Source organism: Emydura macquarii, unplaced genomic scaffold (genome assembly GCF_026122565.2).
Source record: "Emydura macquarii macquarii isolate MOO-44397 ecotype Brisbane River unplaced genomic scaffold, CSIRO-AGI_Emac_v2 contig_1146, whole genome shotgun sequence".
Classification (NCBI taxonomy): Eukaryota; Metazoa; Chordata; order Testudines; family Chelidae; genus Emydura; species Emydura macquarii.
Genome location: NW_027131283.1, coordinates 20,665,395 through 20,687,683, shown reverse-complemented (window position 1 = coordinate 20,687,683; position 22,289 = coordinate 20,665,395). Strand labels below are relative to the sequence as shown.

The 22,289-nt window shown below is 41.0% G+C and overlaps 1 protein-coding gene across 1 annotated transcript in view; it reads left to right on the top strand.

Moving 5' to 3' along the window:
- The window catches only part of ARHGAP18 (Rho GTPase activating protein 18), a 96,439-nt gene extending 85,681 nt beyond the window's left edge, over positions 1 to 10,758 (top strand). The window contains exons 13-15 of the mRNA XM_067546732.1: positions 2,520 to 2,644; positions 3,930 to 3,991; positions 8,188 to 10,758. Coding sequence (XP_067402833.1) covers positions 2,520 to 2,644; positions 3,930 to 3,991; positions 8,188 to 8,279 — 279 coding nt within the window. The 3' untranslated portion in view covers positions 8,280 to 10,758. The remainder of the gene's footprint in view (positions 1 to 2,519; positions 2,645 to 3,929; positions 3,992 to 8,187) is intronic.
- Positions 10,759 to 22,289: the final 11,531 nt, after the last annotated feature.

Here is a 22,289-nt window from a genome sequence, read left to right as displayed (position 1 = left end):
GACCCCGGATCAGATTCATGATTCCTGGGAGGGTAATGTTGACGTGACAGAACAACCAGTGGTGGAGTATGTGTCACAGTTTAGAGAGAGCTTGCAAGATCACATAAGAGGAGCATAGATTATGCACCAAGAACCCACTATAGAACTAACTGAACCCTTACAAATGTTTGTAAAAAACTGAATGACATTGTTACCTCCATAGTGGACCTTACAAAGAAAAAGCCTGTTTTAACTAAACATCATTTTGCTGTTAATATTTATGCCAATGTTAATTCTCATAATTAGTTTGTTGATAATGCCAGGAATTGTAAAAATGAACCATGTAAAAAATCTTTTGTGCAACCTTCAAACTTGTTAAAAGCTGTGAAGATACAAAACTGAAAGGGAAAAGTCCTGTGATGCATGCAGCACTGTCTAGGGACACCCTTTTCTGCATCAGTTTTCGTGGGGCGTGTGATGCTGACTGGATTAGGGGGGCCCTTGAGGTGTATACAGGAGCTCTGATTACTCCCTTCTACACCAATCTCACATTGGGGATGTCATGCTGGCTAGATTGGGGGGGCATTTATTGTATTCTTTGACATCAGCATGTCAAAATCATAATAATTCATATGAGATATGCCATGTCAGATACTATTAGAAAGGCTATAATGTGCTAAGATAGATGATAATGTTTAGGTTCATGTGTTATATGTGTATTGGAAGTTATGGATATGGTTGATTTATCTGTATTTCAAATTGTGCTGTGTCTGGGACACACCCCAGACAGGATGGCTCCAGCGATAGCCTGCTTAATGGCCCATTAAGCAATTCACAGGTACAAGGGGCTCAGAGGGAGAAGCCAGGGAGATAGCTGATGAGTCACCAGGACTTACTCATGTGACTCTGGACTCCATTTTGGTTCCTGCAAAATTCCACAAGCAGCATGGCACAGACCAAAGGACATAAAAGGCAACTGCATGGGATCCATTTTGTCTTCAGTCACCAGTCTTTAGTCTATCTTTCAGTCATCACCTACCTCTGGATCAACTCACCTACAACTGAACTGAACTGAAGCTGTGAAACAAAGGACCGAGACCCATTCAGGTACTGGATGTATACCAGAGGGTCTATACAAGCCTGCAAACACCACAATTCTACTAGAAACCTGATATATATGGACTTTCAAATCATTTGTATTTATCTGATTGCTTTAATCCTTTAACATTTCTCTTATAGTTTGTTTCTTTTTAATAATAAACCTTTAGTTTTAGTTACTAAAGGATTGGCTGGCAGTGTGGTATTTTGGATACTTATATTGATCTGGTACTGTGGCTGACCCTTTGGGGTCAGAAGAAACCTTTTTGGTAAAGATCATAGCGTTTAAATAACTGGTCTCTTTACTGGACCTAGTGGCGGATTGGGAGCCAGAGACTGAAATGCAGTAAAGGGGGCTGTGTATATCTTTATTTTGGCTTCTTGATAACTAATGGGGGGAATCAGAAGCACTGTTTGTGGCTGGTTGGGAAGTCTGACTTCAGTGTCACTGTGTCAGCTGGGAGAATCTGTTCTCCTTTTGCAGCCTGCCTTGCCCTTGGCATTTTCAGGTGGCTACTGTAGGCACGGAGGGATCACAGTGCGGTGGCAGGGCTGGGTAGACCCAGGCCCTCCCTACTCCACCAGATCTCAGGGTGCTCACAATGGCAGAAGGGTCCCCCATCAGGTGTGTGGGGATCCAGCCAGAACACACTGACAACTCATGGGGCAATGATTAACCATCTACTGCTTCCCTCCCAGACTTAGTCTTACTTTACTCCTGAAGCTGTGGCCTGGGCATCATCAGGGTCTCTGGATCCCTCAGCAAGAGTAGTACCTGGCAATTCTGGGCTGTACTGGGCATCCGCAGGTCCCAGGGCTGTCACCAGAGTCTTGGCATCTCTAGCAGCCTGGTGCTCCATTGGTTCCTGGACTGGCACCTCCACTACAGGTTCTTCCTTCTCAGCATCCAGCCCAAATGAGCTGAGCTGCTCCCTTGTCCCTTTTATTCTAGTGCACTTGGAGCATGCCCAGTAGATGTGAGGGGGGCGTGGCTTCCTCAGACCACAATGTGGAGTTAACCCATTGCTGTCCAGTATGGGGTGAGTGTACCCTGTCACACTGGCACTAGTGCATATAACCGCTTCTTTCTGAATCTGGTTTATGTATTACTATATCAAATACACAAGCTTCATAACATGCTGAAATTGACTCTTAATATAGCAATAATCATTACTGTTATCATTTGTAACATCTTTGGAAAATAATTAAACATCACTGTTCTTTTGTTATAAAGTTCTCTATCGCCATTAAAAAGAGATTTGAGGATCTGATGTAATTTAGTAAATTACAACGTAATTAACATTTTTTAGCAGTGAAATAGACAGTAGTTAAGCATACTTACAGAGCATTGGACTAAATTACTTATTCCATGAAGTATTTGGAGAAACTCATCAAAGCCAGCTGCCAGCAGCTTTGTTCCAATTTCATTATTGCTTTTACAGGCTGATGTTCCTCAGGGAGTGATTCGGGTGCAAGCGCCTCATCTTTCGAAAGTTTCCATGGCAATACAGCTGACGGAAGAACTAAAAGCCAGTGATATAGTAGCCAGGTTTCTCAGCCAGAAAAGGTACAAACCCCTTGTTGTTTTACTAACATTTCAGAACAAGTAGCTTTTAGTATTTCATCTCATGAAAAAAGTTTTAAAATAGTTTGACATAAGCAGATATGGTTAACTATTAAGGTGAGTTCACTGACCACTTGATCTGAATTTAGCCTGTTCAAATAAACATTTGATGAATTAGCAATTTGGATTGTTTCAAGAAGCACTTCTGATACTCCTTACAGCTGAAATCTGTTCATATTGAGGCCCTCAGGAACATGTCAAAATGCAGTATGTTGATAGAGATTTAATTCCTGTTTTGTCAGCTAGCTTAGGAAAGGCCACCATGGAATACAGTATATTTTTATTTTTACCTGTGAAGAATTTGGTGGAGAACTCTAGGAAAAGAAGTCTAAGAGAAAAAGGAATGGGAAAAAGAGAAGAGAAACACTTCAGGAAAAAACATTAATACATATCTAAATACATGTATATACATGAGAGAGAGTGACACACACACAAATGTAAATCAATATCTATATTTGGGCCTAATCCAAATTCCACTGAAGTCACTGGAAACTTCGATGGACTTTAACATCATTAACTCAGACGAACTTTGGATCCCATTGTGTGTGTGGGAGGGAAGGAGGTGGTAATGCAAAATAACTTTTCAGTTTCTACATCCTTTATATAATTATTAATGATGGTGCAGGTAGCATTCTATTCTGGTTAAGATTAAGAAATTATTGTTATCTAAATTTTGTGGTTTTAGGGGCTTTTATGATTTTGGCAAAAAATTCAGCTGCAGGTTGACACATCTCATCAGATGAGGATTTTGTTGTTCTCACCACCGGTTTTGGAAAAAAAACTATGGTTTGCCCCTCTTTTAATTAAAAAAGAATATAAGAGCATGATTGTGCCTTCCACTTGTGCCGCTATATCAGAGATATGAAATGTATGAGGGGAGCACTCACTTTTGCAGCAACAGTTTAAAAAAAAAAAAAAATTCAGAGCAGAGCCAAAGAGCACAAAATCAGACTACCACCAACTGTCAAGAAAAAAAATTATTCTTTTCTAAAAGTCTCAATTCTTTCAAGTCTGATATATTATCCTTCTTTATAATTTACTATGCAGGATTACTCTTGTTTGCATTATCATACTGGTGAGATAGTCTTTTTCCTTTCTGTGTGTGAAGAGATAATTTTGTAGCATTGTCGGTTTCCTTAACTACCATAGCATTTCACAGGCACATTTAAGTGGTTTGATTGCAAGCTATTTGGTGGGATAGCTAATCATTTTGTTTTGTTCTTAACAGTGGAGTTGTCCAAGCTCTCAAGAGAGAAGAAGTATTTTTATATGAAATTGGAGGAAATATTGGTAAGGACAATTTCTCAATAGATTTCCTTGCTGAAATGAGATTGCTTGAGTCTAAGTTTGGCAATTAAAGTTTAGAATTAATAATGAGCTTGATTCATTCATTCCATGGGTTCACCAGTAGGTCCCAGAACTCTGATGGCTGTATGTTCACCCAGGGCCACCTGGTACAACTTAAAAGGTGGGCAGTGCTGGAAGGAGAGGGAATAGTGGCCAGAAAATTCACATACAGAGGGTTCACTGATTTGGCATATCTTTCAGGCACGCTCTGCTGACCTGGGTTCTATGGAACTCTGCTTAGGAGCCCTCATGGAAGAATGCCTGGGGAAAGATGGCTGTGGTGCTGCCATCTTCTGTGCCCCAGGTTGCATAGGCAAGGGGGCACATAGTATCACAGTCCTCCTTTGCAGATGAATCAAGCCCAAAGTGTATAGTAAGAGGCAGATCAAAAGCCTGTAATAATCTATATCATGGGTAACTGCTAAGTTGTCATTCTTATTGGTATTTATTCATGATTATTTGCATTTCTAAAGTGTCCACCACCATTATATAAATATTTTTACCTACAAGTTTATGTACTAGGCATGCCCCATGTTCTCACCATCAGTTTTGAGGGACTGTCTTTCCGTTCTTCCTTTTTCATAACTTCCTACTTGAAGGGCCCGTCTCTAAGTTCCCCCCACACGTGCCACACATATTAGCATTTCAGACACGAAGAGGGGAGGTCTGTAACACACCGTAAAGATGGCCTCTGGGTGAGTCATAGCAGAAGCAGATTCCTTCATTTTATGCCGTCTAAGAAGAATGTTCTGCCACAGCCCCTACAAGTTATACTCTGGGCAGAAGAGTCCCTACCAATTGCAGCTTCCATGCCAGTGTGAAGTGAGAGTGAAGTAATGTGCTCACATGGTTCAGGGCTTTGTAAATGAGAGCCAAAACCTGGAATTGGATCCAGAACAGCAAAGGCAACCAGTGCAAAGTTAGTCTGTCCTGTTCACGCTAGGTTGCTGAATACTATACAAACTGTAGTAACTGGGCAACCTTCCTGCTATTTACCAGGTGTATCTTATAATGATAGTCCAGTCTGCAGGTGATAAAGGCATGGTTCTTGTCTGGTAGGAAAGCTTATCACCAATTCCTGCCCAGCCATAGATGAGGAAAGGTGGTTTTGAATACCATTGCTATCTGGGTGTCTAGCAACAGAGAAGAGTCCAAAAGATTTTGGAATGGAGAAGAACTGTCTCTAAATGAGGTCATGGTCACAGGCTTTTGCATTTCTCTGAATTGCTGTCCCCTGCCAACTGGCATCACTTCTGTTTTGCCTGGGATGAGCCTAAACCAGCTGCTTTTTTTTATCCATGTCCCTAGTTCACTCCAATAAGGCATCAGGGAAACGATAGTGAGAGGGAAGCACAGAGCTGGTGTCATCGATATGTAGGTGGCACCCTAGCCCATAGCAACTTATGATCTCCCCTATAAGGAGAGAGACATTGTCATAGCTTCTTCTAATGACTTCTTTTTAAAAATGAGAACAATTTAAGCAAACTGAACAATAAAACTGTCCTATCTTCACGCTCACTGTTTGAGCTTCCCTTAATAACCCCCCTTTTTGTGTTCCACATCAAATACTGGGGAAGTCACTGTGAAGGGGAAAGACTTCCTGGCCTTCCAGTGTTGCAGATTTCCCAATCCTTACTCTTTCCAGCTCTGAATAACAGCTTATTAAAACGAGAGTGGGTTGGCATAATTAATGCCAGAATGCCATTTTGAATGCAGTACTAGAATTTTTCTTCAATGAATGAAAAAGTGTTTCTTTCTAAAGTCTGCACTGAAAATTTTAATGGGCTGAGCAAATTAAAAAGTCATTCACATGAACTAGACAATATGAACTGGATTTACATTGTTTTTGTCTATTAACTGTAGCCTGTTAAGTTTACCAAAAGTTCTAACTTTTAGCAAAGACGTAATACTTTTGTATTCTTTGCAGATGCTAACCTATTTTTTTCTCTTCCCAGTTACTGCTTTAAAAATAATTTAAATATTTATATTAAAAGCAAAATCATTACAATATTAGCTCTTATTATTCAGACTGTTTATAATATGTTATAGACATGCTTCTGTTTTTCTAATACAGTATTGTAAGGGCTACTAGTTACAAAGGTTTTTATACAGCGCTCATTACCAACGTATGTAAATGCCTGATGAAAAAAATAGTACTCATTTACCTCAAATGTCTACACAGGTTCTCCAGGTCTGTCTGCACAGATTCTCTGTATCTATAATGTCCGATTATCTTCTCAGTTCCATAAGGTTGTTTTTAGGAGAGGAGTATTTGTTTATTTTACAGCAATATTAATATTATAGAAAAAGAGCTTGTAATTGACTTCAGTAGAACTGGGACCTACATGGTACTATGTACCAGGTATATCATGGTAGTATAATTTATGTACATAAATAATATAGGTTTGCTTTGCATGAATGTGTGTAATCATAGTATATAATGTGAGTACACATATTTTGTGATACTGGGAAACTCTGGGAGTAGGGCTGTGTGTGTGTGAGAGAGAGAGAGAAATTGTTACTACTAATTTATATCTGGTTGCCTATTTTGTAATGAAGAAACAGGTTTACTCAATAGTCCCTCTGCTTGAAATGTAGTTACTCTATGTGCCTGTTAAAGTGAAGATGAAGCAAGCTGGAGATTTTCTGAAAGCTTGTTACGGTATATGGTAGAATGCTAGAAACTCCTGAGTAATCTTCCCCTTTGCTAATAAACCTTCATGAAAATTGCATTTTTATCAACCCCTATATTTTCTACTTCTAATTACTGTAGCAGTTACTGTGAGATTGGTGAAGAGAAGCTTCCTGGCTTTAAGCTGGACAGGCAGACAGGCTGACTCTTTTCATTTGTTGTGTCCTGGCTCTTCTGGTCTTGGCTGTCACTTTCTTCATGACATGGCAAACTCACTATAAAATGCAGCAACATGACGAATATAGTTAATTATTGATTGCTGCTGTTGAGTCTTTCCTCCTTCATATGTATTATATGCCTGGCTGGTAGCATTACTGATTATTCAGGTTGCCTGCTACTTCCCATTATAAGGCCCTTTATTCAGTTGTTTATATCTTTGCAAAATGTTAAAAGTTTGGGCTGAAATGTTCCATGTGTCTGTCTCAGGCTGATATTTTTTGTGGGGGGAGGGCAGAGAGAGGGAGGGGAAATTTCATCCTAAATGGATAGGCCATTTCTGAGAACAAGGTTAGAGAAAAACGCCTATGTTAACCTTTTCTTTGAGAAGTTGTTGCGCCTCCATGTTTGAAGCAGGGATTTGAAATTTGGCAGGAGAGATGCAGTCATGAAATTAACAACTGCATCATAATGCATATGCACAGCGGGGCTGAATTAAGGTTGCTCATGCTACCTTAATTCTGGCATTTCCTAACTTTTGAATGCTTGACTTTACAACCTTAATAATGTTCTTTCAACATAGTTTGTGTGTGTTATATGTGTATATATGTCAGGTGATTCCTTGAAGAACTTGGGAACGTAGAAGACTGCAACCCAAACAAGGAGACTTATCCATGGTTCTACATTTACTAATATTGACTTGGTGCTTCGCTAATCATCGGAATACTATTATGTTAATTTATGCTTAATTTATTATTTTCATAACAACCACTAGACATAGACTAGGATAAAACAGCATCAGAAGTTAAAAATGCACTGCTTTTCTCTCCATGACTTGACCTATCACAACACAGCTGTACAAAGGAACTGTTAACAATGAGATCAAGACTTATACGAAATCGAAAATGACCATAAATATATCTTCAGATCAAAATGTAAACCCAGCCTTTTGACTTATTCAAAGTAGCATCAAATCCTCAACTGGTGTAAATCAGCATAGATCCAATCTTTTTCCAATAGGGAGATCCACTGACGTCAATGGAGCTACCTCAATTTACATCATCCAAAGGATCTTACCTAATTCTGAACAAGATAATTAAAGACTTCCAGTGAATCAGGAGACAGAAATAAGAGAATAATTCTTGATGTCACTTTTCCTATGCTTTGTTAGATACTATGGTGATGGGCACAATATAAAAATCTAAATAGGTTGGAATAGTTCTATGAACATTGAAAGTAAATTCCCTTCTTTTAGGTGTATGAAATCTAATTCCATATCTCTTTTTATCAGGAGAACGCTGCCTTGATGATGATACATACATGAAGGATCTGTACCAACTCAATCCAAATGCTGAGTGGGTTATAAAGTCCAAGCATAGTTAAACTCATAACAAAAGATTACAAAAGAAAAATCTCTGGACTGGACTTAGTAATACTGTGTATTCTAAAAGGAAAGGATGTTGTTTTACCATTCAAATGCATTGTACTATTAAAGGAATATTGTCAAGCTTATTAAAACACCTACAAGTGGTCTCCACTAACTTGGCAACTTTACCACAGTCACCACACAGCGATATCTGAGATACTGGCTTTCCCTGTCACCCATACTTAGAATAGGGAGTGACTGCATGGTAATTGAAGTTAAATGTTGACTTTTCAGTGACAACCATCGTACCTTGATAATGGTCCTATCTGGCAGGTCTTACATTCATATGTATAATCTTTTTGTGGTAGGGAGATCTATAATCTCTTTGAATAAGTGTTTTTTATAGTGTGTAGCACAGGGGGGACCCAATCCTGACGGGGGCTTTTAAGTGCTATTATAATATAAATATTAAATAGGAAGAATGATTCCAGAGATATAAAGTTTCCTCAGTCACTGTGAAATTCAAAGGAGACAAACTATAATGCAATAATGCCTGTCTCTGTATTAGTAAGTGTGCCCCCAATTTTTCCCTTCTGGGGTTCATTTTGATGAAAATGGGGGAGGAGTGAGGTCTTTTTTGGTGAAAACCTCTTTTTCTACCCAGGTCTCCTGCTAGACAAACTAAGTTGCACACCCTTTTATATTATTGTTCTGGTGGTTTGATTGTGTTCTTGAAGGTAAAGAATTTTTAAATGGGACCACATGTCAAGCTGAGTCCATTTGAAAGTCAACCACCCTCAGACTAGTGTACTTTCTAATGTTAGTGTCCAATGTAAAGGCCCTGAGTTGTTTTAGTAGTGCAGTGCAAGGACATTGCATACACTAGTTTGCATATTCTTAAACCATCAGAAGATTTAAAAACATTTTACGACCTGCCCAAAACTGCCAATTACTTATGAACTGCAGAACACAAACATTCAGGACAAATAAAACAATTGTGCAGATTAGCTGTGATCTGAAATTCACATTTATCAAACTACCAAAAAAAACCTACATTCTTAGAGCATGTCTTCACCTCAGAGTTAACTCAGACTCTTACCTTGGTGTTGCCACTGAACTAGCTCCTGCCCACATACAAAACCCTCTTACCCAACTCTAGTGGTGCTTTATACCTGGACTAGCTGGTCTATCCTGGGGTATAGGCTAAAGCCTGAGTTCTGCTTTCACTTTGCAATGTCCACTTTGCAATGAGGACACAGGCTAACCCACTTGAGATCTGATAGTCCTCTAGTGCTCTCCCACTAGTCCTCAGAATGACAAACAATTTGTCTCAAAATTCACTGGGAAAGAATAATAGATCAGCTCAACTTGCTGCAGAGCAAAGACACATGGGATATGCCTCTTAGCGCCATACACACATGTGAGTGCAGCACTAGTGCAGACCCAGTAACCTGAGTGTGGCTTTGCCGTGTGGCTACTCACCTGAGCTAGATCAATGCCGGTGCCACTTGCTTGGTCTAACTCTACAGTGAAAACATACCCTCTGAACCAAATTTTCCCCTTGGACACACTTGCATTGAGCTCACTGAATTAAAAGGGAGGCTTGCACACACGTCCAAGGGAAGAATTAGGCCTTTTGGACTTGATCCAAACCCAATGATGTCAAAGGGAGTCTTTTCAATGAGCTTTGGATCAGGCCTTTACACTGTATTATTCACAAGTGAACTTAAAATTACATTGTTGGAACTGTCTGTTGAATCAGCAACATAGATATGCAATAGAATATAACTGTTCAGGTTATAGAATGTGTTCTTTATAAAAAGTGATTTGTACACATCTGCTGGTTAGTTATTCCACTTAGGTAAGCCACACAACATACGAACAATTGGAGAGTGTGTGTGTGTGTGTGTTTGGTGTTTTTCTGTTTTGGTTTTTAATCAAAAGATCAGAGATTATTGCAGTGGGGCAGGAAGAATTGTTCCCAGGGATTCTATAACACAAGTCATCTTGTGGCTAGTATGAAGACTCTATATCCAAGGAAGGGACGAAGAAGCAAACAGAAAAATGCTTGAGTCTAGAATGTAATAAATATAAGGCAATTTAGATGTGTAATACAACAAAATGTGTGTTTGTAATACTTTATCTGTAGTTCTTTAAAAAACAGATTACATGTTACTGGAACTCTAGATGTTATTTTAATCAGGAACAAAGTGCTGATGAGAGGAACAGCTGTAAAATTTCACCTTGATGGCTATGATAATTTAAATAACTTTGTTACTGGTTTAGTGCCATTACCTTTTTTATTTAAAAAGAATTTTTATAATTTTTTTCTTAATTCTCTTTTTATGTTAATTATTATACCTGTTGTACATGAGATATGCACAAAAGCAATGCTGGCTAGTTGTTGAATGAACTTTTTGTTTTAAATGCCTCACTTCTTAATCCGTATGGCAGTCTATATCTTTGTATATAAAAAAAAGATGTTTCAGATGAAAACCGCTTTACTTGGTATTTTTTCTTCTCATGAACCCACTTAGTGTATTACTATATTCCATATGTCTTTATTTGTTACATTTCTGTAATATGTTGTAATAGCTCACACAGCCTTGGAGGTTTGAATGCCCAATTGGACAACAAGCAAAGAAGGGCCCTCAGTTTAAGCAGAAAGGTGATATATTTATCAGGGGCATTTCTTCTTAGTCTTGGTGTGGGTTTTGACCCACCAACCTACAGTATATACTTACAGTGTATATGTGAGGAAGCAGGCAGCCCCAGCATTTACTGTCAATACTAGTCAAGACTTAATTGTAAAATGTAGTCAGCGCATAAGTCAAGATCGAAGTGGGGGGTGAGCAGATAAAATCCCTGTGTAATGAAAAGACAATACCGGTCACCCAAAGTATTTTGGCAATCACCATTAACTTGACTGAATCTGGCAAAGTACTGCAGTGCTTCACCCAGATGATAGATTACATCATCTAACCCTGGCATAAAATAGGTGACATGAATGAGACTGAAAATAGTTTGCCTCTGAAATGCAACTGTCTTCCAGAATAATTGCTCCATGAAAGCACCAGTGGTGCTGGAGAAATCTCATTCTGGTTCTTCCAACCCCACTCCAACAGTTTTTGGACAACTGATCAGATATCTGGACATACTTTCCTTAACATTCACAACATTAGTGCAGAGCTAGTTGTATTGGTGTCAGGAGTAGGTGATAAATTCATCAGGGCCTCATACACTGAGTGTCCTCTCTGCCCCCAACTTGTATTCCAGCAGCCGATTGTTCTAACATGTCTGAATTGTTTTATCCGGCTGCTTACACCCTTCCCACAGATACACCCCAACCTTTAAGTTAAACGTGCGTCTCATAGAATCATCTCTTTAAAGCTCTCCAGAAACCTCAGGCCAGCTCTGCGTATTAAACTTGCAGGTTTCAGCAGGGAAAAGGCTGGGGTCAGCCATGGCTGAGAGAGAAGAGAAGCAGCCATGAAGGTGGGAGGGAGCTGTTGCTCTGCTGCAGGGGAATGGCTGCTTGCTTTGGAAGAGAAAGTGCCCGCTGCCATGCAGTCTTAATACATTAGCTAAGACACAGCTTACCCAGGGTAAGTTTTAAAAACCTGGGAGTGTCCCAACTAAACCAGGACTTCTAGCACGTATGGCTTAGCCATCTCTGTACTGGTCAGTTTCTGTTTACCCAACCAAATGACTAAATATCCAGTAGCAAGAGGAAGCCTGAAGCTTCATTGCTCCAACTTCTCTCTTACTCCGCCAGCTGCTTGAAACATCAGCCAGGATAGTACAGCTCCTCTGTCCCATCCTCCAAACACACATACACACACACACACACACACCAGCCAGGGGAGAACTTTAACAGACATGAGAGAGTTACCACCTCAAAACCCCGTTCCCCACTGATCACAATTCCAGAGACAGGGGCTTCAGAATTATCCACCTACCACAACAATAGCTGATGTGAGGAACAGATGGCAGGGAGGACAAACAAAATTAGTTTTCATGAGAATGCTTGGAAACGTGGGTGGCAGGAGGGGTGTGTGCAGGTGGAAGGGTTAATGACATAGCATGTGTGAAAAGCTTGAGCTATTTGGGTGACGAGTGATAGGAACACTATGCAATTGATGTACGGCAGTACATTTTACCCAGTGAATATAAAATGTTTCGGTTTTTGAGCTGGAAAATTTCGAGGAAGCCTCTTGTTAAAAGTGTTCATATGCTGCCAAAACTTTAAGATGAACATCTGCTAAAGGAACAAAGCTGCTCACAGAATACACCACTAGCCTATAAGTTAAAATGCCGTGGAAAACTAACCTGTTAAAATAAAAGATGTGCCAAACGACTATATTGCTTTTGTGCCAAACCTAACTATATGTAAGCCCGTCTTTTATTACACCTCAATTTTTGGACTGATGCAATCATTCAAAAAAGAAAATTTGTATGTTCTATAGCTCCAATAATGGTTATGATAATTAATATTTAAACGCCGCAAAGCACTGTGCAAATTTGTATTCATAAAACCCACTCTAAAGTTTACAGATGGGAAACTGTGTTTAGGTGACTTGGCTAAGGCCAAACAGGAGGTAACCAATCAGATTTGGTAGCAAGACATTCAATAGGGCTCTCCAGCAATTGCTGTGAAAATCCTGTGGAATTTAATACACTATTGCCAATCCCAAAAGTTCAAAAATCATGAGTCAGACCCCACCAAAATCATGAGATTTTTGTTAAAGACAGACTATATTGTGATTCTTTGGCCTGTTGTCATTTTTGGATTTATGCTCATCCCCAGTGTGTGTCTGGGAGCAAGAGCGAGCGTGAGAATTAGCATTGCTGGCTCACCCAAATGTACTGATTAAGGTGATTCCAGCCCCCAGTGCAGGAGCTCTTGCAGGCTGCTGGATGATGTGGCGGTGCCAGCTTCTTGCCAAACCCCCAAATTCTCATTAATTAATTCTGTGTCCGTCCAACCCCATATCTGCCTGTCCCCCAGCCCAATGTTTAATTATGAACCTTAACAACTCCCCTCTCCCAACTCAGTTCTGTCCTCCCTAACCCCACCTCTGCTCCTGGTGCAGCTTTTGTCCTGAGGGCTTTTCATTACCACCACATGAGGCCAGGGGTTGGGCAGCTGCTGCTGTGTTGTCTTGTCCCCCTTCCCAGGCTTGGGGCAGCATGCTGTACTCTTCCCCGTCCTCCCCCGGCTTCACCTCCCCGCTGCTTCCCTGGTCTGGTTGTGAGGCTGGAGAGGGATGGGGAGAAAAGCTAATCCTTTGTTTAGACATGAGGAGGGAGCAGAGTTTCCCTGAGCTCTTTCTTCTCCCTTTTCCTCTCCTTAGAGGGGCGTGTTGGTGCCTCCCTCCCTCCCCCCCCCCCAAGTCGTCTCAGCTCCCGAGGGGAGTGAGGCGAGCTGTGCCTACCTCCTGCCACAGCCCTGATTGGCTGCTCTTCCCCAGCAATGGGCAAATGGGGATGGCAGCCAATCAGAGGATTGTCCCCCAGGCCAGGCTAAAATTCAGGAAAGATTCATAGATTCCAAGGGTATTGTGAGTATCTAGGCTGAGCTCCCATATAACACGAGCCATAGAACTCCCCCCAAATAATGCCTACATTGTACCTTTTAGAAGAACATCCAGTCTTGTTTAAAAATGGTCAGCAATGGAAAAATCTACCAAGACCCTTGGTAAATTGTTCCAATGGTTAATTACTTTCACTGTCAAAAATGTATACCTTATTTCTCGTCTAAATTGTCTAGCTTCAACTTCCAGCCATTGTATCATGTTATAGCTTTTTCTGCTAGATTGAAAATTCATTATTAAATATTTTTTAACCATGTAGGCATTCACAGATCATAATTGTCACCCCAGAACCTGCTCTTTGTTAAGCTGAATAGATCAAGCTCCTTGAGGCTGTATCTATAAGGCATGCCTTCCAATTGTTTATTCACTCTTGTGGCTCATCTCTGAATCCTCTCCAATTTACCAACATCCTTCTAGAATTGTGAGCACCAGAAGGGGACACAGCATTCCAGCAGTAGTTGCACAAGTGCCTTATACAGAGGTAAAATAGCTACTTTACTTCTCCTTGAGATTCCCTTGGCTATGCAGCCAAGGATCACATTAGTCCTTTGGGCCAAAGTGTCATACTGGGAGTTCATGTTCCGCTGATTATCCACCAGATCTCTCAAACCTTTTTCAGAGTCACTGCTTGCCAGCCTAGAGGCCCCTAGCCTGTAAGTATGGTCTACATTCTTTGTTTCTCGATGTCTATGTTTACATATAGCCATATTAAAATGTATATTGTTTGCTTGAGCCCAAGTGCTCCAGATCGGTCTGAATCAATGCCCAGTCCTCTTAATTTTTTACCACTCTATCCAATTTTTATGTCAGTTGCAAACTTCATCAGTGATGATTTTTTGTTTGTTTGTTGTCTTCCAGGTCATTAATAAAAATGTTAAATAGTCTTGGGCCAAGAACCAAGGCAGACCCCCACTAGAAACACATCTGTTTTATGATGATTTCCTGTATAAAATTACATTGCGAGACATATCAGTTAGCCAGTTTTTAAGCTATTTAATGCCTGCCTTGTGAAGCTTATACCAGTCTAGTTTTTTAATGAAAATGTCATGTGGTACCAAAGCAAATGCCCTACAGATGTCTAGGCATATTGCATCAATACTATTACCTTTATCAGCCAAAGTTGTAATCTCATAAAAAAAAAGGTATCAAGTTGGTTTGACAGGATCTATTTTCTATAAACCTATGTTGATTGGCATTAATTATATTACAAGTTGTGTATCAGCTACTCAGTTATCTTGCTCGGGATCTCTGTCAGCCTGACAGACCTGTAATTACTCAGGTCATTCCATTTCTCCTTTTTAAATATTGGCACAACACTAGCTTTCTTCCAATCTTCTGGAACTTCCCTGGTGTGCCACGACTTTCTGAAAAAGCAACATTAACAATCCAGCAAGCTCTTACCTGCTATTGGCTCTTACATAGGTATATGTTTAGTGTCTATTATAATTCATTGCCTCATTTGGGGAGAAGGCAGAGCAGGAGATCAATGTTATAACATGCACATCTTTAGTTCTCTGAGGTCGTGTTTCTATAAAATCCCTGTGAACTATCCTCAGCAATAAAATTTTTGTTGTTGTTACTTAAGTGTGACTTTCCATAAATGCACTTTCTGATTTCTTCTTTATGCTTGCAGTTTCCCTTCTTTTTATGTAAGGTCTCTCCATATTGCCCCAATAGGTGGCAGTATTGCTCAGGTATTTTCTTCTTCTGTGTCAGTACAACATCAGAGATCAGGAATGGGAAAAGTTTGAAATTCTTTTATTCATGGCATAAAACATTAGCACATATAACTAAAGTAGGCATAGATATTGTCTACATGCACAAGAAACACTTACTGAACACAAAAAGCATGGAACGGCCACCTGGCTGGTGAACCTTTGTCATCCTCAACACATAAATCAGAGAGAGTTGCAATTGAATTTTTGGAGAGTGCTGGAATTTACAATATTACTCATTGCTATAACTACATACTGGGTCCATGCTAGTAACAGAGTCCATCCTTACATTCTTAATTTCTTTAATACTATCAATCCTTTCATCGACATTTCTTAAAAACTCTTCAATCTCCAGATCAATTTGTACTGTTGTATTAGATAACCTGGTATTGTCGTGTCATTTATTCCCATAAATCGTTGGCACTGAAAAGGGAAAATACTGAAACTTGCATTGAGATAAATCTTTTTATAGCAGAATCTCACCAGTTCACACTAGGGCACTCATTGCTAATTACCAACTAGTGGCAATGAATGACCCAATACATTGTCTCACAGAGCAGGCATCACTAGGAGTTGAGGGCACATGCAGAACCTCTCAGGAGACTTTCAGCACCGCGCACAATCTGTGCACCTCCTATGAGCACAGAGACCACAGGTCCACTGCTACAACCATTTGTGGGCCCGATTCCCAGCTATGATGTGTGGTGTATAGTGTATACGGGACGCAACACTGGATCCTGCCGCCTCTTTGCTGTCCCTGAGAGGTAGAGAGGGAGCAGTTCTTGGCCTCCGCAGAACACAGAGACTGCTATACTACCTGACCCTTGTAAGAGCTGTGCAATGGTGGCTGTTTAACAAGAATCTGGTTCTGTGCTTTGCTTAGGAATGTTTTTTAAGTGAGGGCTCAGTTCAGTCTAGCTAAATTTTTGTAACGTTACATAAGCATCTCACTGAGGAAAAACAGAATCTTTCAATCAGTTCCAGTAAACAAAACCCAGCAAAATAAGTCAACTTGTTAAAAAAAATAAAGCTACTTCTACAAAATTAATATTGCATGGTGCTTGTCTAATTAAGAGCAAAAATAAAATCATGCTGTTAACCCGGACCAAGATCATCTCCTATGCTTCTCTACTGGCCGGATATACTGGCCCTTGTTCAGCTGCTGTGTACTGCTACAGCAGAGCAAAGCAACTGGACAACTGCCAAAGGACCTAATTTTTCTTCAGCATGTGCCTAATTTGAAGCACATGAGTAGTCTAATTTAAGTCCAGTGGGACTACTCATGTTTAAAGTGATGACTGTACTTAAGTACCTTGCTGAATCAAGGCCCTCAATGGACAGCTGAACATTCCCCTTGCTTATGAGAAATCCTCCAAGGGGTATAAACTGGCAACAAAGTAAGGGAACGCACAAGCCGAGCACGCTAAATTGTGCGGCACACAACTCACAGCCCAAGTGGAAGCGTGTGCTAAAGCAGTTTTAGGCCACCTCTGTGCTCTCATGCGCCTGAGCTGCTCTGATGCTTGGAGAGGCCTCCCTGCAAGACATAGACAGTCCTGAGGTTGTTCCAGCAGCCTTCTCAGGGATGCCCTATAAGTTGAAGTGATGCCTAGAATCCGCTATGGCCCTGTCCCAACACATACCTTATGCCAGGCCTGTGAGATGGTCCTTAGAAGCTGCACTGGGGTAATTCCTCTTTCACCCAGAACCAGGGTTTCTAGGGCCCCTTTATGCCATTCAGGTTCTTTTAAAAGGCATAAAGGGGCAGAGTCGGGGGAAGATCTCATCCAAAGTCTGTCACACGTCTAGGGACGAGAAACGTCAGTGGGCCGAGTGACCCTTCTGCCCCTGGCAAAGTCTGGGTAAACAAATTTAATATCAGGAGAAGTTGGAAAGAAGAATTCTCACACACCTCACGGGACTTTAACATGCCCCTGTGTATAGGTCCACAAACAAAACCCTGCAACTCAGTTGAGACCGAATCCACACTCTCATGTTTTCATGGAGCTTTTGAATGTGATTAGTTCTAACCTCCAAGGGGAACATCCACGTTACACTTTTTTGTAATCTATCCCCATCCTCGACACCATTTGGGGAAAGAGCATCACCAACTGGATTCTGGGGTTCAGAGGTCACCTGCCCAAATGGCCCTGGGTATCAGATAGCTGCTTTGCTAGAGGGGTTTTCTGCAGACTGCTCAATATAGGTCACTGCCCCTCAATCTATTGGGTGCTAATAGGCAATAGGATAATGAGAAACATTCCCACACTCAAAGTCAGTTGACCCCCCTCAATGAGTAGAGACTGAGAGGCACCCCAGAATCCCTAGTTTGGTAGCTAGGAAGCTTTACAAGTTCACTAGCAACCACACGCTAGGAAGCATGATGTGTCCATAGTTGCTAGGGAACATTTTATGTTCTCTGAAAAGCCTCTGCTGATTGAGGAACTCAACTAGCAGTAGGGACAGGAGCGTTTGTCTAGTCCCACAGTTTATGAGAGAGGCAGGTCTCAGTCTGTCTTCTTGAAGACACTGATGGCTTGGGATATAGTGGCCCAGAGTGAAGATTCCCTAAAAAATTTGCTGGGGAGAGGCGTCTGTGGTCCGAAGTCCAGGGAGTGGCAATTTTAACCCATAATGGACCTGGAAGGGAGGCAGGTCACTGAAGACATTGGAGGTAAATAGCAGTGTCCTGTTGCTGGTTGGCAGAGGGGGTTATATGGAAAGTTCTTGTGCCTCAGTACCTGGGAGGTTTACAAATGTGAAACACTTTGAACCCAGGCTCTTTTTCAAGTGAAACTGAGGAGGAAACATCTGTATCTCATGTGTTTTGTGGGCGGGATGGGTGAACCAGTCTGTAAAAAACCCCTGCTAGAATCACCGCCTCTCTTTAGAGCTGAATACAATCATTCCGTAGGGTTTGAAAGGCTTGGATAAGGACCTGCTTGTTACCTCCCAATAGTCTGCTCTTGTCCTCCTGACAGAGTCCAGTTCAGGAGAGGAAAGGGTTTTGAATAAAATTAAACATTGACATCAATTTTCACCCAAAATTCAATTCAACCCTGGAAATTTCCAAGGAGCATTTGTGCCTCCTTCAAGATTCTCCTTCTTGTCTTCTCCTCCCCCTGATGCTACTCCACTGGGACTTTTTCCCCACCCCCAAATAACTGCCTTCTATTATTCACTCTTCCTTGCCAGCTCTCCACTATGCCTTTCCTGGAGTAGGCTTCCTCTCCAGCTTTGGCGGCTCTGGTTGGTTTACTCTGATCATTAAAGTGTGTGATGTCACATACCTAAAAACCACTGATTCATTTTTTATGCTTTGCAGGGTGCATACATTTATAGCATTGATTTGGCTGAAGCTGTCCTGTCAGTTTAATAAATACTGCTTTCAAGGGAGTCCTGGTGGGGGGCTCAGGACCATGCCATCACACAAGCAAGGAGGCCTGGATTCCACCCCTGCCTGCTTCACTCAAGCAAATCCATGACATAATGGGCTACTCCAACACTGACTTTATCATGGCTGAAAACTAACATAAGATAAATTACCTTGCCCATAATACATGGATTACAGCATATTTAACCCACTGCAATCCACGTTTTAGAGTGCTGTACATTATGTTAATTGGAAAACACAATAACGCATACAAATCTGCAGCAACAGTCAGTGGAGCGTTCCGTAAAAAACGTGCAAATACTGCTGAGATTTTTCTATTCTCACATATTTTCTTGTTGGTAAGTGTGCTGTCCCCAAACACACAGCTAGAGCTCCCTGTCATCTGTGTCTGTGGGGCTGAAAAATAACAGAAAACAGTCTCCATTATCCAGGCTCCTTGTTCTGTTAGATCTCCCCAGTCCACCAAAGCCTTTGAGCACATGCATAACTTAAAGCAGCTGAGTACTCCCAATTAACAAGGGATCTTAGTCTTGGTAGGTTAGTACCATTGATGTTGCTGTATCAGATTATATGATGATATACTTGGGTGAACCAGGGCAGTGGATTTGGCACTCTCTGTCCTTGCATAACAGCGCTATTACCCAGCTTTTTCAAATTTCTGTTCTTAATATTAGACACCTAATGAAGGGGATGTCTACACTGCAGCGAGGAGGTGTGATTCCCAGCCTGGGTAGACAGACGTGTGGCTAGCGAGACTCGTGGTAGCATGCTAAAAATAGCAGCGTGGCTGCTGCAGCATAGGTAGTGTCTTGGGCTCGCAGCTGGCACTCAGACCCAGGGGCGTCGGGTAGGTTTGGATTTGCATGCAGCTAGCCCAAGCCCCTGCCTGTACCTCAACATTCACACTGCAGTGTAGACACACCCTCAGTGGCCTGATTGTCCGTGGTGCCGAACACCTGCAGCTTCCACTGAAGTCAGGGGTGCTTAGCCTGTTGCAGGACTGAGGCAAAAGCTCCCAGAGACAGCTTTGAAGCAAGGGCTACTCTTGCTTTTCCTCCAGTGCTCGTTTTGTAGTTTAACACTAATTCTACTTTACAGTTTTATTCACAGCTGAAGCCTCCTTACGCTCTACACCAAATATCCACTCACACAGCTCAGTGCCCCCGTGGCACCCAGTACAGGATCAAAAAGCAAATAAATCAACCAATACCCGAAAAACAAAACAAACAACTCCCCCCAGCCTTCTAATATTGTATATTAAATGTGCATATTTTGTGTATTAAATGTGCATATTAAATGTGCATATTTGTTTTTAATAGAGCGTGTCTGCAGCAGAACTGCAGAGCCAACATTTCTACGGAGCTCTTTTCCTCCAGTGGTTCTTTCACTCTTCGGGCTTTGGCACTTGAAGCCAAAAGTCAGTCACTCTCAGCAACTAGGCAGTTGCTTTGCTCTCATCTTTGTCCTCAAGGCCCGTCTCTCATGCATGTGCTCATCCCTCTGCCTCATGTCAATTTGATCATCATTAATATGAAAGCCACCATAAAAATTCTTGTGCTGTAGGAATACAATTTTTTCCTCTCCCCACTTGGATTTTTTTAATTATTATTCTGTTGGTTGTTTTGTTTTGTTCTTGGCTGGCTTTCCTCACGCTCCCTCTTCATGTCTTCCCTCCTGCAGATTCCTTTTCTTTCCCTCTTTGGTTTCCTCACAGTAAGTCAGTCTGATTTTTGTGCTGCTTCAGTGCCACAGTAACGTGAAAGGCAGTTATTTGATACAAAAGTACAGAGAGAGGCACTAGAACTGAGGAGAGGCTTCTGTTTGCAGTTTTTATTGTAACTCGGGATTCTGAAGACACTGAACGTATTAGCCTTCCACAATCTGTGGACCTTTGGCAGCTCCGTGCCTTTAAACTTAGTCTTTTCTTTCTTTTAAATTGTAATCCAAGGACCGGCACAGAAAATGTTGAGCAACAGCTATAATTATCCAGCCTTCCATAAGTCCTTTCTTGGTCCATGTGTTCCCTTTGCTTTGCACAAACGTTCCTCTTACACCACGCAACGTTCCAAATGAGAAAAACATGGGCACAAATGATCTTTTCTTAGGCTGCTAATTTATTTCTCCAACCTTTTATAGCACTTCTAAGTATTTACACGGTGTCAAGAACATTTCATTGTAGCTTTTGCCTACTTTTGGACTCATCGCATGTAATTGGTCCCTTCCAGTGCAACTGCTGTCTACACTATTGCAGGGGAGAAAAAGCATACATCAGAGGTAATAGCAACCTGTAGAATCATGCACAGATGTTAGTTTCTCTATAGTTAAAGTGGCAGCCAGAGCTTTATAATAAGCCCTATTTTTAGCATCAGACATGTAGGCATAGAAAAATTGGTTTAGTCAGAATAAATGTAGCATTTTTCAGAAGACTAAGGAGTTCATAGAAAATTGCTTAAACTACTTTTGAGTTACAGGTCATTGCAAATTTATCCTGATTTGAGCTTTAAACATGTACCCAAAGTTTGCGTCCTTTCAGCTCAGAAATGCCTAGTTATTATTCCTCTTCAGACTGTCCACATTGTATTGCTAAATCTCCTTGAAAAACCTATGTGCCAGTAAAGGAGAATATTCCAGTCCTGAAAGGACATACAATGTAAATTAAGCAAAATTATTAACCATAATTGTTATAGTGGACCAGTTGGCCCTATGATGATTGGTTGAACCTTACAGAGAATGTGATGGACCAGGTTTTCAAAAGAACACAACATGTTGTGCAATGTGTTCCTTTGACCTCTGGCCATAATTATCACTCTGGGAACTGATGGGTACTGAGGTCTTTTGAAAGTCTGACACCGGGATTGTAAGAGAAGGTTTGTTTGGGGATTTTTTGCTCAAGTATGCGAGGGCTATATTTTTGGAGCTTAAGGAGCAAGGCTTATGTCTTTTGATTGGAGGTTTCAATGGTTTATCTAACAACTGTTTGTTATTTGTTCCCAATATATTTGTTCCCAAATGTGGGACCCACATTTCTTTTTCCTGCAAAGTTTGAAGGAAATTCCAGCTATGTTTGAATTACTGGTAAATAAAAAATCACCCTGAATATGGAGCTACTCAGTAGTAGCTCCATAAGTAAGGATGTTATCCTCTTTCTAGCTTTATATTCACTTTCTGTATAACTCCTTCCACAGGAAAAGTATTTTCCTAATTAATTTCATAGTACACTGGATTGTTTTTTGGGTGGGGCTGGGGATGGGCAGACTCTGAAGGCAACTGGTCAAAAAAAATTCTAAATATGGATGCTAAAAATGTCCCCAATTTTTAATTCTA